Raw genomic sequence first — 17,791 nt, forward strand, 5'->3', positions numbered from 1 at the left:
CATGCTGTCCATGTTTTGATTTCTTCATTGATTCTGAACACTTTTCTCTTTCTCTGTTCCAGGTTTTCATTTCTTCATTGATTTAGTACAGTATCATGAAACGTGCCTGTTTCTATAAGCCTGTTGTATTTCCTCATCATTTCTTGTTAGACTATTAGCACATTAAATCATGTTGAATGTGCACTGATATACAGTATGCTGCAGATCTACTGTATATGTGGACTGCTTGCTGGTGATGTCACGGTACAGCAGTTAAATGCACTAGTTTATAAACATTTAGGACAATACCAAGAAAGGAAAACAGAATCTCGTGTTTTGTGTCTTTCAAGATAATTAGTATTTTGCTTGTATGGTATCAATAACTACACATATTGAGTAAAAACTGGATAAGGTTTTGAAAGTGACTTGAAAGTACAATTTCAAATTTCCCTGAAAGAATAATGGTAACAATGCAAAAATCTTGATCATAGTGTTGACAGACAAGATATCAAGTTCAACTTCCAATTTATGTCAAGTAAAGAGCTTCAGAGGGATCAATGTTTGCCTGCCTTAACTTTTTGAAATTGTTAATCCTTTGTGAAATGTCAGTCAGCACATGTATACAGTACATAGGTCGAGGGACCAACACTCAGGTGTATTGGCATGATGGCAGCCTAAACTTTACAAAAGTGGCTTGTGATCAAAACAGCACTGGTGTTGAATACTCAACCTGGTAAAGCTGCTTGTGGAGCTGACTGGTGTCCATCAGTAGAGAGTAGCCAGCTGTATTTGAGTGGATATGAGCATGAGGTGACAAAGTGACATTAACAGTGAGGAGCTAAACAACGGCATAATCATAAACCTCTATAACTACAGTTTGGCAGGGATGTCACACACAAGGGTAGGACAGAATAATAGGAAACCTATTATCCATTAAAATAGCCCTGCAACAAAGGCTACTTTTAAGATGTCAAAATGTTCACCTTTTGTTTCAGAAAGGAATTGATTCAACTGAATGATATGTTTTAGATTACAGTGTGGTTGTCATGGTGGTTGAACTGGACTGCATTTTATTATAAAACATTGCTTTTATTTTGTCCATAATGCAGGGGATCCTGTGGCTTTTAAACAAGATCTAAACCACAATGCTGGATCACAAAGGAGGTTGCAGTTTTGTGAATATTTCACTAATATGTCAATGCACATGTCCAGCTTTTTTCAAAACCTTTATGTGAAACCTTTTAGGAGCTGACTCCATGTTGTGAATGATATTGTTTTGCATGGGATCATAGTAACATTTGTACAAACACTAACACTGACTAGATTCTAATTCCTTTTTCTAATATTTGATGAGGGAAAAACAGTTCAAAGCCTCATTTGGATACCTTAGGTATCATTTCCTCTGCCATGAATGCTATCTGCTCAGGAGCCATAAGTGCAACGTTTGCATATGTGGTCCAGACATATGCTTGCATCATTTGCATCCTCCCACCACCACAGTGCGCAACTCGAGGGAAAATCCTGCAATGCATAAAAGTAGGCTACAGGCTTTTTATTTTTATCTGGTCACAATGATGATGAAACTGCTGGTTGTATTATCCCCCTCCCTGCCCTCTGCTGCCTCCAGTTTGTAGGTTACTGAAAGATTTCACCAACCACAGATAAGAAGATTAGAGAGGAATTAATGGTATTCCTTTGTCATTATAGGAATAAATTGATATTTGGTTTTAAATCAGAGAGTAGGGAGTGGGGAGTCGAAGCAACATGTTGTGTCAGGAGACGTAAGCAGAGGGATGGCACAGTGACAAGCAAACTCACCAGGGGGATGCCTCTGCATTGGAGCTAAGCACTGGATATCTCGACCCGTGTTCACTATGTTGCAGGAGATGAAAGAGCAGGATAATGCAGAAGTAGCTGGGTGTGTGCGTGGTGGGGCAGAATGAGTGCTGCTGGGACATGGACGTGCCAGTAGAGGACAGGGACAGCTGTGGCATTCCCTGGGCGAGACACTGACGCAGTGGGAGGACCTTTTGGGTTCCTCTTGTCTTTCCAGCCCCAGCTTAATCATGAGAGTGGCCCTCCTGGCCTTCAGACTGATGTGCTTGGCCTGGTTGTGGCCTGTCACCCAGCTCAACAGCAGCCACTTCCCGAACAAGAGGAGACACAAGGAGATGTACGTCGGAGAGAACACCAAACAAAAGCATGGAGGGTGAGCCAAAGTGGGATTTCTCATGTGACTCCTTGCTTTGTTGTGATTGTGGAGCTGCTTCTGCTGTTAAAATGTACCTTTTGACGCCTGGCAGTTATATTCTGTGGCTTTACGGGAGGCTTTTCTGTTCTGCTACTTTACAATGTCATCACAAATACGGTTGGAGAGGTGAGAGCAGGTGACAGGTTCGTGTGAGGTGAAAGGTGATCTGTGCATTTGAAAAAACTGACTTTCTCTTTTATGATAAAATGATATGCAGACTTCTCCAGTACGTATTGTTAAAGTACATATTGCTTAGTTATTTGAAATTAAAAAAAAAAGGTTATTTACGTCATTAAAAGAGTTAATTAATCAACTTCATGAGGATTTCTAGGAAGACAGTGAAGACAGATGGGCCTCTTAGAGCAAAAAAAACATTTCAGGTGCAAGGTCAACTCATGAGACAGATGCAAGAGAGGCCCCACAATATCTCCGACCCAGTTACAACTGTTTTAGATCAGTGTCAATACCCTGAAAATCAAAGAATTTTAATTTCCTTTGGTTGTAATCAGAGTGCTAAAGTCCAATTAACCATCACTAACTCCCTTGACCAGATGTCAGTTCTGTGTGTGTCTGTGTTAGAAAGAGAAAGATTGAGACAGAGAAAGAGTTTCTACGCAAGCTGTTATTTGTTCTGTTTGTATTCTGTATTTGTTCGGTTCTCAGACGAGTGGATCTTAAGATGAAAAAGCTGGACAGCACCAAGTCTATGCTAATTAAATCTGAGCAGCTGCTTCGGATTGAAGATCACGACTTTGCAATGCGGCCGGGCTTTGGAGGTAAGACACACACCTGATCTATCTATCGATATAATTTGACTTCTTCTTTCTTTTTCTTTTTCTCATCAATTTTAATAACCATGTGCTTTCCTGACAACTCAGTAAGGTTCATGTAGGTTACTGGGCTGTCTTTGGTATTATGCCTCCCAAAAAAAACCTTAGTGACCTAGATTGTCTGCCATGTGAAGCAATGACTGCAGCTGGTAGTACAGATAAAATAATCTGAACTGCGTATCTAATTCTGTGGGGGGAAAAGAAAAAAGGAAAAGGCTGATGTTAGAGGATGTTCAAAAAGCTATATTTTTTCTCTGTGCCTCCAAGCACAGGTCTGGATTTTGTTTTCATTTTTTGTTTTTGCTATTAAATCGACTAAATGGTGTACAAGAATAATTCAATAATCATCAATAATTTACATTCAAAATATCTTTTCTTATGCTTCCAACACTGCATGTTCAGTGTTCACAGTCCTTCCCAATTTCAGCTTGAATTACCTTTTCTCCAGTCAGAAAGAGTTGTGGGCTCAGCAAATGGTTAGGTGGTTGTCTCAATCCTCTCAGCTTTTCAATTCTTCCTCAGAGGTTATAACACTATTGAAACACCTTAACTTGTGAATGCAGCAGACGCTCCACGTAACAGTCCTCTCTGAGTACAAACCTCCCGGGACTCCTGACTCAGTAGTACCATATGACACAGCGAACATGCATTCTTGTACAAAAAGCATTACATAATTTCCCTCCCCCTCTCTTTTTAATTTATTATTATCATCATTAGTACTACTATCATTATAATTATTTAATTATGTAAACTGGTTAGCCATGTATTGTCTATGTGTGTCCCCTTTGCATGTATACATGCGCCTTACCATATTTTTAGCTTGTCTCTCTGCATCTTTGCATATGTGGTCCAGACATATGCTTGCATCATTTGCATCCTCCCACCATCACAGTGCGCAACTCGAGGGAAAATCCTGCAATGCATAAAAGTAGGCTACAGGCTTTTTATTTTTATCTGGTCACAATGATGATGAAACTGCTGGTTGTATTATCCCCCTCCCTGCCCTCTGCTGCCTCCAGTTTGTAGGTTACTGAAAGATTTCACCAACCACAGATATTGCCACCACATGTATTGTCTATGTGTGTCCCCTTTGCATGCGCCTTACCATATTTTTAGCTTGTCTCTCTGCATCTCTCTAACTCTATGTGTTTGTGTGTCTGTATAACTGACTCGCAATGTAATGATCTAGACCTGAATTGTTCATGTTCTGTTCGTGTTCTTAGTTACAAAATCAATAAAAAAGAGCTTAAGCATTACATGAAATATCTATGGACATACATTGTGGGGGTGTTACAGACTTCCTGTGTCACTGTGTCAACTCTTATGTCATTATGTTTTCTTTGCAAACAATAAGGTCTTACTAAATCAGCAAAGTGTTAATGGTTGGATTGATGAGTGTTTTTTAAAATACTTTATTACTTTTTGCATCTTTATGAACTCTATAAGTACCTCTCAGTCTAGTTCCAGATGTGCACAGCAAAAAATAAATCTGCTTATGTCTATAATTTGCTTTGTGAGTACCTTTTAATTTACTTGTCAAACATCACATTTTGTTTAAAATGATGGAGTTGAGTTGACTCCAATAATTTCTGACATTTACTTCCAAACATTTTGACAACTCTTGGCCAGTCAGACCCGAGCCCGGCACCACAAAGGGTCTTAAAGGGGCTTAGCCCCCTCAGTTGTTGAAATGAAAAATATAGCAAAAACAACAAAATTATTGGCCGAGATACATGTGACTATCGCTTAGCTGTTGTTTCAGAACAGTGGATAGTGCCTCTGTTCCATAGTAGTAGTAGTCTGTCCCCCCCGTTGTAGCAGCGATCCACAGATAGAAGGGAAACGAAAAGGAAGTGAAGGGACAGTCAACGAGCGAGAGAGAGAGCTGCTTGTTTCCACGCCCCCCGCCCTGCTGATTTTGACAGAGAATCACTCATAAATTAAAAAAATATTGTGCGCTCTGCTAGCGCTACTTTGTTATGTGAATGCTCTGATTAATAAATATATTGTGTGATTTTGAAACTGTAGCCTTATGTTGTTGTTATTTAGCCTTTCTGAGGCTATTGCATGGTTAAATCAATTTTATTTTCTGAAAAAGATTGCCCACTCGCAATTTTTAACAGTCACTTCATCCTGGCGCAGGGCCTGGTGAGACCTTTCTGACTCCTAAACTGAACTGAGTCAATGAACTGACTGTTTGATTTGACTCTATCAACCATAAGCTGTTACTGAACCATGAATGTAATTCCAGCTCAAGCAAATCAATCGGTTGGATTGTTTTGCACTGCCTTGCTCCTGTAGTTGATCTCTTTCCTCAAGATTGCATTTACAGTCTTTTACCTTAGACTTCTTTTACTGCAGTTGCTCTTTGTTGGTACTGGAGAGTTTCATGTCCATGAAAGAGTTTAAAGAGCCAAAGTGACCAAACACTGTAAAAAAAATAAACAGGACTTTACTTCCAGGACCCTATCTGCCCGATATAATCCCTCCCACTTCACTAGTCTATTGTAATCATAGACTGATGGTTTTGAGTGCTTACAGTCATTAGATAATGGCACAGAAAGAACAGGATGTTTACAGTACACATCATACGTTTACGTATTCTGCCTCTGGACAATGACATAAGGACCATACCACTTACTATACATTGGATATTTACAGTACAGTATGGTGGTATTTTACATGGCATTGTAACATTTAAATTTATTAGTTTTAGTTTAGTTTATTACATTTATTTGGCAGGGACCATGTACAAAAAACTCGTACAAGGAGATGTATTGTACCAGATTTATTAAAAGACTAACACAACTAATGCAATTAATACAAATACAAGTTCAAAATACAATAAATACAAAATTAAATCATAGATCCAAACATACATACAAATTTCAATCATTACACCCAACACTATGCAATATATATGAATAATCCTTCCGATTTAGCCCCCTTCCCCCTGCCAACAATTTCCAGCAAGCATTTTTTTTTTTTTTTGACTATTTACATAAATATTTTGGAAAGTCTTTTGTTTGTGCTTATTAATGACATACATTGTTACTGTTTCCCCAGTATTAAATGTAAAACATGAAAATTTAAGCCAATTTGCAACTTTTTTCATTGTTTGAGACAGCTTAGAGGCCACTTGTTTGGCATCTCTCCCATGAGTGTATATGACTGGGTCATCTGCGTACATCAGGATTTCAACATCATCACACACAGACGGGAGATAATTGATGTTCAATCTAAATGGCCCTAGTATGGAGCCTTGCAGTACTCCCATGCTACCGTCAATGACGGTACGTTATTTACCCAAACACACTGGGTGCGGTCTGATAGATATGATTTTGTCCAATTTAGGGTGAGATTACAGTTGGACAGATTAGTAAGAAGAAGAAGAACTGTGTCAAAGGCCTGCTTTGTATATTGGAGTTACAATAGCAGTTTTGAGAACACTGGGAAATATACTCTCCTCCAGTGACCTATTTATGATGTAAGTGACAGAAGTTGTTAAATTGTCTTCCTATTTTTTAAGGGAAACAGCATCAAGTCCATGGTCTGTCTGTCTTTTGCTTTTGAACTTGATAAGGATAAAACAATTGTATTTGCTTAATATTTAATGCAGTTTTATTATTATTTGAAACCACAGGAAACTGGAATTCCTTTTCTTGAGCAAACGTTTAGGTTTATCCATGCAGACTGCTGCGCTGGCATATGTGCCTGCAGTCCAAGAACCTCTTTGTTGCAATGTTTCAATGATGGGCTAGCTCTTCATTGTTTTTTTTGTTTTTTTTTTTGTCATTTCTGTTTCTAAAACATGTAACACAGCCATGTATGGCAAGGAAAGCCCTGGTTTGTTTCCTGGCGCTGACCTCTTCTGTACATTTTCTCTCAGTGTTTGTGTAAGTTTACTCTAGTTTGTGTGAACTAAAATACACACTGATAGGATTGTTAGTGTCAGTGACTGTTTGTCTTGGTGCATGCTGGGATAGGCTTGAGACTCTTATTGAAATATCTACATAGGTTGTTGACTTTGTAACACTCTGGATTTTTATATCCATGTAGGTTCCCACAGATTTCACAAATACGATCAAATCAGCTTTGGATTTATTGCCACAGTGATACAGTCTATTGCTGAAAGAGTTTGTTAGTGTTTTGCCATCACTAAAGCTGTACCCTAATGTTAGCAATTACACATATGTAGGTAAAATTATGTAAATGATATCTGTATGGTATTTCATAATACTGTTTGGTTACTTATGGCTCATCCAGAAAATAAAAAGTTTGAGCTGAGTTTGAGATGGCAAATATCTATCAAGCCTTCAGGTATTTTGTAGCATCTTATCTGTGCTTCCTGAGTGAGCAGCAGACCTGTAGAGGTGAGGATGAGGATTACTGCTCCACCCAAGGTGTTGTGTATGAATCACTGTCTGTCACATTGTCTGTCAGTTGCATGGAACCAGTGAAGTGATTTTGTAGCTATACAGTTTTTATTAAAAGATGATATGAGCACAATTCTAAGCTGAGTCACGTTTAAGAACCAGTATGAGGTCAGGGTCATCACTTTCATCCAACCTTTCGTCTGTGTTGTCCATAAGATGTGTCTTGTGTCTCAGAGCTCAGCAGTGGGATTTACACATATATAATCTATGACAGATGTACAGACAGATGATTCATGGAGGATGTGATCCAACTGTTGTTTAAAGCTGATCCATTACAACGTTTGACCTTTTGCAGGTTCAGCTATTCCTGTCGGCATCGACGTCCAGGTGGAGAGCATTGACAGCATATCTGAAGTTAACATGGTACGTGCCTCTAGGTTTTCTGTAGTAAGTCTAAGCAATTTACAATGCCTCCTTTTCTCTGTTGGGCTTGAGCACCAATGTTTTTTGTTTCTTTTTGTTTTCAGGACTTCACCATGACTTTGTACCTAAGGCATTACTGGCAGGACGATCGACTAGCTTTCCCCTCCAGCAGCAACAAGAGTCGTACCTTTGATGCACGTCTTGTGAAAAAGATTTGGGTTCCTGACGTGTTCTTTGTCCACTCTAAGCGTTCTTTTATTCATGACACAACCATGGAGAACATCATGCTGAGGGTTTTTCCTGACGGCAATATCCTCTACAGTGTCAGGTAAAAAAAAGTTTATTTTACATTACTCATAAAGAGATTACCATAAATTGCATCCTTAGCATCCTCTTTCTCATCTGCCATTATGCATGTAAGAGTTCCAAATGGTTAAATTCACTCACAACGGTTACATTGGAAAGTCTTTTCTTTGTGACTGGCACAACACAAATCTTTAAAATTCCATCCAAATAAACTCCAGCTTCAATTGGCGTGAAGCATAGCACATCTTGTTATTCACCCAGCCCTTCTGGCGCAACACAGTCCTCAATGGTTTAGATGCAGATGATTCATCATACAACATAGATGACTCTTTGAATTTCTTCACTTGTCTCATTAGCAATCTTTAGCCATCTTTTGACTAATTATAGTGACAAAATATTGTTTTCTTAATTAAGCCACTTATTTTAATGTGGGCAGTAGAAAGGTTCTGACTCCTGTCCAAACAAACCAATGGTCCACAGATGTGCTATGAGCATACAATTCACTCAGGCCTTTTGATTTTCGATGACGTTGTTTTATTTTAGCTTTCATGAGTCTAACAGAATCCAGCAAGCAGTACAAGTTCTTTTTCTTTGGTCACGGTCAAAAGCTGTGTACTTCCAAACTGCTTGCATTGTCTAATCACTGACAAACCTGTCTAATCACCAAAAACAAAAACACATTCATTTTCAGGCATCTACACATGCACAGTAGAATCTATAATTAACCACGTGAAAACTAAAGCTTAATCCTTAATTCTTACGGATCAAAATACTTTGACTGTGCAAAACAAAAGTATACTATATATATATATATATATAGTTCATACAGTAGGAATGATTAAAGCGAGACAACTTTTGCAGCAGCAACAGAAACAGCGGCCACTGTGGTCACAGGTGGTAATTACAGGACGGGAATTTGAATTTCCTTTTATTTCCCAAGATTTTCTTTAGTCAGTTGCTTTATGTTCATAATGTTTATCTGTGATGTGTTAAAATGTTGTGTAACAGGAGCAATTTACTCATTCATATCAGTTACAGAGAATCTAGCTAAAGTTTGCTACCATTAGCCACCTCAAGCTACTGGTCATACCAGACCAAGCATGGCCGTAGCAGCAAATCCCCTAAGTATGTTGAAATGAACATAGGGTGCGTTTTACCGCACATGAATTCAACTATAAATTTGTAAGCCGAAGAGTGTGTCATTTCACTTTAACCTTACATGTGCATATAAATCAAATTCAACAAGTCATGATTTAAATATTACTAAAATGTTTTGAAAAGGACGTCAACCAAGATATAAAACAATCCACTGGACTATTACTGCAAAGTTTAATGAGCAGAACCTGAAAGGACTATGAGAGGGTAGCCATTAAGCTTTCAGACTACATTCATCATATCCATTTCAGCCACAGATGTTGACAATATGGCATCATCCCAACAGCTTGCTGCAGCCATAGAGCCTGTCAAGCCAGAAACAGCTATTGAATAAACAGATCAGTTCATGTCACCATCCACATCTTAACTGTTAAAAATCAGTCCAGTAGTTTTGTTTTATACCCTTTTTTACATCTTACTAGCTGGTTGAGTAAGGTTAATCTACACAGCCATGCTCTTAAAGTCAGCTTAATTCACATTAACATTTTCTGTGAACACAGTTGCTAATGCTGAATGATGGCTTGATTTATGTGGGTGTTTCTTTAACTGTAAGCTGTGTTTTAGGATCACTGTGACTGCACTTTGCTCAATGGACTTCAGCAGTTTCCCTCTGGACACACAGAATTGCTCTCTGGAGCTAGAGAGCTGTGAGTATCAAACTAGTTCGGACATTGCTTTTTGCAAATACCTGATAGGATATCCAAAGCAGTTTTTCAGAGGAATTATGTTTTTTTTTGTTGCATTAAATATGTAAAAAAAATCCACTTTACATTATGTGCTTACTTGACATGTTTTGCTGGAAAACATGTTACACAAGTTTTGACACACTGATTTGTAATTTAACAGCACTGCTAGTGATACTGCTGAGCCCACAAAATTATTAAACAGTATCCATGTTGCTGATCAAAAACACTATTGGACATCTTTTAGCATTAACATACTTCATAAACACACAGTAACCATCACCATAAATAAGTCATAATCCTCAATCAGGTCAATCTCTGTCCATTATACATGTCAGTCTTTCTGATGCAGGATTTACTAGGTAATCTTTTTGTCATTCTGTTCTGCTCCAAATTTGAAGTTGGTCATAACTGACGCTAGATTCAGGATTACTTTTTACTCTTTCTGTCTGTCTTAAATGATTACATGGATAAAGCATGGATCCTGATCTCAGAGAAGAGTTGGTAGTCCCATTTCTGTGCGCTCTCTCCTCTCCTCTGAGAAAAATATCCATGACTCTTCTAAGAGAGGCAACATGTGAAGGTGTCATCCCCCCTCCTTCTTCCCCACTTCTCTCCTCTCTTGAAGATGCTTACAATGAGAACGACCTAATGCTCTACTGGAAGAATGGGAACGATTCTTTGAGGACTGACGAGATCGTGCTCTCTCAGTTTTTTGTTGAAGACTTCCAGCCTTCCTTTGGGCTTGCCTTCTACAGCAGTACTGGTATGTGAGGTTGGAGCCTTGGGGGCCTCTGAGCACTACCCGGTTTGGGAACAACCAGAAAGCTTCTGAATTTATCAAACTACAGTGTACGCCAGAAAAACCTGTTTGTTTCAGATGTTTACCTATATACAGTATTATGTTTTCTTCACTTTCACATCTGTGCATTGTGAGAAACAGTGAGAACAGTGTGATGATGACTAGTTTATGGTAGTCTCAGGTTCATGTGTGCAAAAATAAATAAATATATAAAACCAGATCTTTCTTTTTAAAGCACCTCCACCTCAGTGAATCAACTCTGACTCTATTCAAAGTATCAGTAACACTGTAGGTCCCTTTAAAAGAATAGTTCGACATTTTGGGAAATACGTTTATTCACTGTCTTGCTGAGAGTTAGATAAGACGATTATCACTATGCCATTATTACCACTCTCATATCTCTGAATATGAAGCTACAGCCAGTTGGTTAGCTTAGCTTAGCATAATGAGTGGAAGCAGGAGGAAACAGCTAGCCTGGCTCTGTCCGAACAAAATCCAACTACCAGCACCTCTAAAGCTCACTAACCAGCTCAACATGATATTTTGTTACCTTCGGACAGAGCCAGGCTAGCTGTTTCTCCCCATTTCCAGTCTTTATGCTATGCTAAGCTGAGCTAAGTGGCTGCAGGCTCCAGCTTCATATTAAAAGGACAGAAATGAGAGTGGTATCAATCTTCTCATCTAATTCTCGGCAAGAAAGCAAATGAGCACAGTTCCCAAAATGCCGAACTATTCCTTTAAACACATTAAAGAAGCAATGCAGAGAAGTACATTCACTAAGATGTGATGATCGATGGTGAGGAGAGAGCGATGTGTGTGTTGTGTACACAACAATTTATAGTGAAACAGGGACAGACTGTGTGTCTACTATACTATTGAAATTGTTTAATTAAACGCCATTATTAAATACAGTTTAAAGAGTTTCAGCCTTTGAAGCTATATTTTAAAGGTAACATGGCTAAAAGTTTTAATTTTCAAGATCATATGAAGAAATCATCATGTCCCTTTTTATGTACAGTATTAAAATGTAATGTAATATTGCTTCTGTGGGATGCTTTATTATTTAAGTATTATAGAGTTGTATGACTGACTGCTAAGCCCATTTTTTGAAACCTTTCCTGCCTCTACTGTCACATTTTCAGTGTGAGCAAGAAAGATAGAAAGGGGGCCAGGGAGATTTTCTTCTCAGTGTGAAATAATCTTGTGGGGACCTATCGGCTCTAAGAGGTTGTTATACAACTTCAGCTCTAGACAGATCTGCCCCAGAAAATAATTACTTTCTCATCTGGGTTCTAGGTTCTTTTTGTAGGTCTTGTACTTTCTTAGATTCACAACCTACACAATCCTTTTGCAACATTTCACTGTATGATTGTCTTGTGTTCTGCTGCCTCACTGTTATCATGCCCCACTCCCCACCTTGCCTGCCCCACATCCACTTTCTGTTATCTCTGTTTCAGGTTGGTATAATCGGCTCTACATAAACTTCATTCTCAGGAGGCATATCTTCTTCTTCATGCTTCAGACGTACTTTCCCACCATGCTGATGGTGATGCTCTCCTGGGTGTCTTTCTGGATAGACAGGAGGGCCGTACCTGCCCGTGTCTCTCTGGGTACTTAGACCACATGTCAATATGGCCATTAACACATGTTGTACATACAGTATCCTACAAATAACACACATTTTGTATTATGCACAATTGAAAATAACAGGCAGACTTTTCAAACAGTACTTTTACTAATCCATATTAGTACAAAGATACCACTACACCTAGTTTTTCTGTTTTATTTAAAGGAATAGTTTGACATTTTGGTAAATACGCTTATTGACTTTCCTTCCAAGAGATAGATGCGAAGATTGATACCACTCTCATGCTTATGAGCTAAATATGAAGAAGCAGCCAAGCAGCCGGTTAGGTTAGATTGGAAACAGGGGCAACAGCTATCCTGGCTACAATGGATGTTATTCGTGAGGCAACATGTTTAATACTCATGATGTGTTGTACTGGTGCTCTCTTTATCCAGGCATCACCACGGTTCTGACAATGTCCACCATCATCACTGGTGTCTCAGCCTCTATGCCACAGGTGTCTTACGTCAAAGCCGTAGACATCTACTTGTGGGCAAGCTTCCTGTTTGTCTTCCTGTCTGTCATTGAGTATGCTGCTGTCAACTATTTCACCACGGTGGAGGAGATGAAGAAGCTCAAGAGGGCAAAGGTCATTCATATTCAGTTTTTTGTGGCCTTGAATGTCTTCTTAAATCTCATGTGACATGTTTGACCCACAAAAAATCATTTCCTGCCATCTGGAGCTCGCTGACCTCACAGCCTAACTCTTCTCTCCTCCCTCTGTCGCCACAGATCCCCTCCTTCAACGCCACCGAGGCTATGGCGTTTGATGGCTGTTTCCATGACAATGACATTGACCTGACTTCTTTTCCAGAAGTCTCCAGCACCCCAAATACAGAGAGGAACACCCAGTCTCGCAACTCTACTGTCTCAGCACCCACAGAAGGCACCAGGCTACGCCGCAAGCACCCTATAAAACACAACCTCAGTTTCATAATGAGCAACAGCTACATGATCGACTCCTACTCCAGAGTCATATTTCCCCTGGCTTACCTGCTCTTCAACATAATTTACTGGAGTTTGTATGCATAGAACATTAAATATGCAGCAGAGTAAACATTTTTGACTATTTTCATCATTATACAGTGTAACACCAATAGGTTGCAATAAGCTCAAGTTTGCACAGTGTCTGCTGATGAGCATATATATCTTGCATGATGTCTTCTACTCAAGAAGTGTTCAGTTGTAACTTGGAGAAAATCCAAGATCAGCTGTTGCATTGAATGGCTGTTATTTTTGTGGATGTTTATATGTGCTTTTGGCATGCCTGTTTTATAAGAGAAAAGGTTTTAATCAAATACATTTATTTACATTTTTAGGATTTTATTTTATTGCTTGGTTAGACACGAACCATTAAATTGTATAATTACTGTTCAACATCTTGAAAAATAAATGTATGCTCTTAATGATGTGTGTCAAGTTTTTTCTGACAAAGCGTTACTTTATTTTACTTTTTATTTATCATGGGCAGCAAACACTAATTAAGATCAATGTGATGTAAATGTGCCAATTTTTATCTGTAGTCCCTGTAGGTTGATGTCACACTTTAAAAGAAACAAGTGAGACAAAAACCACACAAGAAACATTAAAGCACACATAGGACAATATAGCATTAAAGGAAATCTGATTAGGCCTGAAAACAGGAGCTGAGAAAACAATCTCACCACAAGGTCTATTTAGTAGCCGTTCCAAAGCTTTTGATTATATCACATGATCTTCATCAGCAGATAGAGTTCACTTCACTTTCATGTGACGTCTGTTTTTTATGATTTTTTTTGCAATGTTAATTATTTGGCCACTTAGGGGCAGCAGAACATGCTGTAACCACAACATTACTTTTAAAGTAAACATGGTGACGGTGTTAAAAAACAGTTGCCTATTTACGCATCCAACAGATACAGAGCAACATTATCATAATGTCTTCATATATTCAACATAATGTTTCTGGCCACCTGGTAAATGTAAATCTACTCTCTGTTAAGCTCTATTTTTGGTCTCCAGGAACTCCTGATCAAAATATCTGGCTCTTTAGCTGCTAAATGTTCCTCTATGTTCACCAGCTAGTTGCTAACTGTGTCTGTCTGCTGGTGTACAGTGAGTTTTTAGAGTTTTTTCACACAAGAAAACAGCTGCTGCTGCAATTGATAGTGAACTAAAACAGTGAAGTTGCAGCCTTAAAACCAAAACAATGAGCTGAAAGATGTTAAAATGACACTCCTTTCACATACAAGCAGTCACATGATCCATTGTTAATATAAAAATATAAATTAAAGCCAGTTTAAGGACTTAAAGTTGGCACCAGAATCAGTTTTAGATGAAACATTTGAACTTCCAACGGTTCTGATAACAGGAGAGGGTCATCTTTGGCGATCCAGGTACATTTATCATGGTGTTTCTTCTTGGTGTAGCATGACTCAAAAAATAATAGGTAATATCGAAAGAATTGTATGCAACCTTAACGTTACAGTGCTAAAAATTGTTTCTAATACAGAGCAGTTCATTGGTGAGCTAACGTTCACCTAAGGCTAGCTAATGCTCGCTGAGTACCAGTAAGGCTACCGTTAAAAGTTATAAGCATTTTCAGGTCTTGTGACTTGAGTAGCTAAAGTCGTCCATTTTGACTTAAAAGCTGAGGATTTAAAGTTCATTACTGACCCTGGAAACAGCAGGTGATTACCTAAAGTATCAAAGTCATACCTCCATTTGCTCATGACGATCATGTAATATGATCAAAGTTTCAGAACAGCTACTAACTAGACCTTGAGGTGAGATTTTTTTTCTTTCTCAACTAATTAATGCTGTGTACAAAACAGATACATACAAGCCCATACCTTTACAGCAGATGAGACTAAACATAACAAAGTACTACAAAAATATAGCCTTAAAAACAAATACTAAGAATGCATGACACACATGCACACAAAATCACAAAAAAAGAAAATTAGAACAAGGCCACAAAATTAGACATCATATACTGTATGGCAGGTGACTCAAGACGCAAGCTTTCATGTGCTGGTGTTGGGGGCTTTTAACCCTACATTGAGGGTGTGTGATGCAGTAACGTTTTGATTGATTAATGTCTGGTATTGTTTATTCTATAAATGTCTCGGTGGGACAGCAGTGACTATATTTTGATATCCATAATAGTGCAAAATGTATTACATGTTTTACAAGATTTATAAATATTTGTATTATGTAGTCAAACCTTGTACACACAATTACATACTATACTGAGAAGAACAGACCACATTTTATATTAATTTATGTAAAATGATAATTAGTAGATGAGGATTGGAGAGTAGGAGAAAATATGGAGAGAGAGGATTACATGCCATAAAATCAGTTATACTCAGTTGCATAATATTGTGCTATGGTTCATGAGGCCAGCAGGACGTCAGAGTCATCAGAGGTGATTGATGGAAAATGTGATGAATAACTGCAATGAAAAAGTGATGAAACATGAATAGACCCCTGTTTAAAGGGCTCAGTGGGGGGGCATCATCTAAAAGTGACCATTAGGTCCATTAAAGCTTTATTGTTTCTCTTTAGAGAAGCAGGCATTCATTCACATTCATTCTTAAAAGTTTAGGGCATTTAAAAGGAATAGTTCAACATTTTAAGAAAAATACACTTACTCGCTCTCTTGCCGAGAGTTAGAAGAGAAGATACCGCTCATATCTATATGCTAAATATGAAGCTACAGCCTGGAAACGATTAGCGTAACTTAGCACAAAGACTGTAAACAGGGGGGAACGGCTAGCCTGGCTTTGTCCAAAGGTAAAAAAAAAAAAAATCTGCCAACCAGCATCTCTAAAGCTCACCAATTAACACGTTATCTCTCGTATGTTTAATGCGTAGAAAAGCCAAAGAGTAAAAAAGATAAGTTGTGGTTTTATTTCTCTCTGAGCACAAAGTCTCTGGCTGGTTTCCTGGCAACCTCATGCTGTCGACAAGATCGTGATTTTTACACTTTGGTTTTTGGGCAGAGTAAACAACGTGTTAATCAGTGAGCTTTGGAGGTGCTAGACAGAGCCAGGCAGGTTGTTTCCACATGTTTCAAGTATTTATGCTGAGCTAATCTGTCTCAGAATGAGTATCCTTCTGTTCACACAACTTATCAGATCTCCAGGGCTCTGTTTCCCAAACTGCACAAGGGCAGAAAACGACCTAGTGTTATAGGTTACAAACAACCTCCACTGTGTGGTGCCAGAGCTTCAAAAATACGAATATCTTGACTCCTCTACCACCCCGTATATTTGGTACCACAGTAGTATACACTTAAGTCTGTTATACAAGTCATACTAACAATGGACCATTTTAGATCAAGTAATGATGAACAGTAATGAGTGTGACTGCGATTAATGATCTCTTCTGGCGAAGCTGTTGTAAATGCTGCAGTATGTGACCAAAACGTCATGCACAATGATCAACTGCAGACATTAAACCGATAAAGACATTCACCTTTGTACCTCTCATTTCAAACAGAATAAGGAAGCCACTCAAAGAATGTTGATATTTGGATCTGCTAAGCCATCACTGTGTTTCTCAACCCTCTGCTGGAGTGAGGAGTTAGATATGAAAACCTGGCTTGTGGTCATCTTCATCCTCCTGACTCCCCCTGGTGTACAGATAGAGAACTACACCTTTTATTCTTCTGTTTCTAACATTTTTTTGAATATGCAGGAAACTCAAGCTAGTACAGCAACACAGCAACACATCTATTTGGTACCACTACACAATAAGGCATACTTATATACGTTTATAAATTGTCTTACATGTCTTACATGATTACATTAATAAATCATTAATGCTTTAAAGATCAAAAAGTTGTTATAATGTATAAATAACAACAAATCTCTTTGTTACCAGCTTGTGAAGGATCAAATTTAGGATCCCTTTGTTTAAATACAGTTTGTGGTTTTTTTTCCAGCTCTATAGTTAATGAACCTTCCCACTGACAGTTTGACCCCTGACCTCCTGGAAGAAGGCTGCAGGTCCTGGTGTTTTCGATTTATGATGCAGATCTGTTTTGTATTTAGCCTAAAACAGGTTGGACGTGTAGCTTTTTATATCTATTAGAATTTTTTTTAATGACAGTGTATTTGATCATCATGTTCTTAGTGTCCCTTTGAAATCTCATCTCATTGTTCAGTCCTATATCACCCATGCATTCTTCCAGGTGAGTGTGTGTACTCTGCAGTCTGTAACTATAATCAGTATGGTGTTTGCCTGGTTAAATACAGGTTAAAGAGCCACAACAATGGATTAAATAAATGTGTGTGTGTTAATGTGCACAGTGGTGGCGGTACGTGACCAGTCCTGTAAAGCAGGTGCATAACATGACAGATAATCATGCTTC

General features: G+C 38.5%; 1 protein-coding gene across 1 annotated transcript; it reads left to right on the forward strand.

The window, feature by feature from the left end:
- Positions 1-1,722: 1,722 nt before the first annotated feature.
- Positions 1,723-13,838, forward strand: gabrr3a (gamma-aminobutyric acid type A receptor subunit rho3a). The gene is made up of 9 exons (XM_044223457.1): positions 1,723-2,188; positions 2,894-3,006; positions 7,792-7,859; positions 7,964-8,187; positions 9,885-9,967; positions 10,632-10,769; positions 12,263-12,415; positions 12,828-13,021; positions 13,165-13,838. Exons 1-9 carry the CDS (start codon positions 2,046-2,048, stop codon positions 13,462-13,464), a joined length of 1,416 nt encoding a protein of 471 aa, XP_044079392.1. The 5' UTR covers positions 1,723-2,045; the 3' UTR covers positions 13,465-13,838.
- The last annotated feature ends 3,953 nt before the right edge of the window (positions 13,839-17,791 follow it).

The sequence above is a fragment of the Siniperca chuatsi genome, linkage group LG14 (genome assembly GCF_020085105.1).
Source record: "Siniperca chuatsi isolate FFG_IHB_CAS linkage group LG14, ASM2008510v1, whole genome shotgun sequence".
Lineage (NCBI taxonomy): Eukaryota > Metazoa > Chordata > Actinopteri > Centrarchiformes > Sinipercidae > Siniperca > Siniperca chuatsi.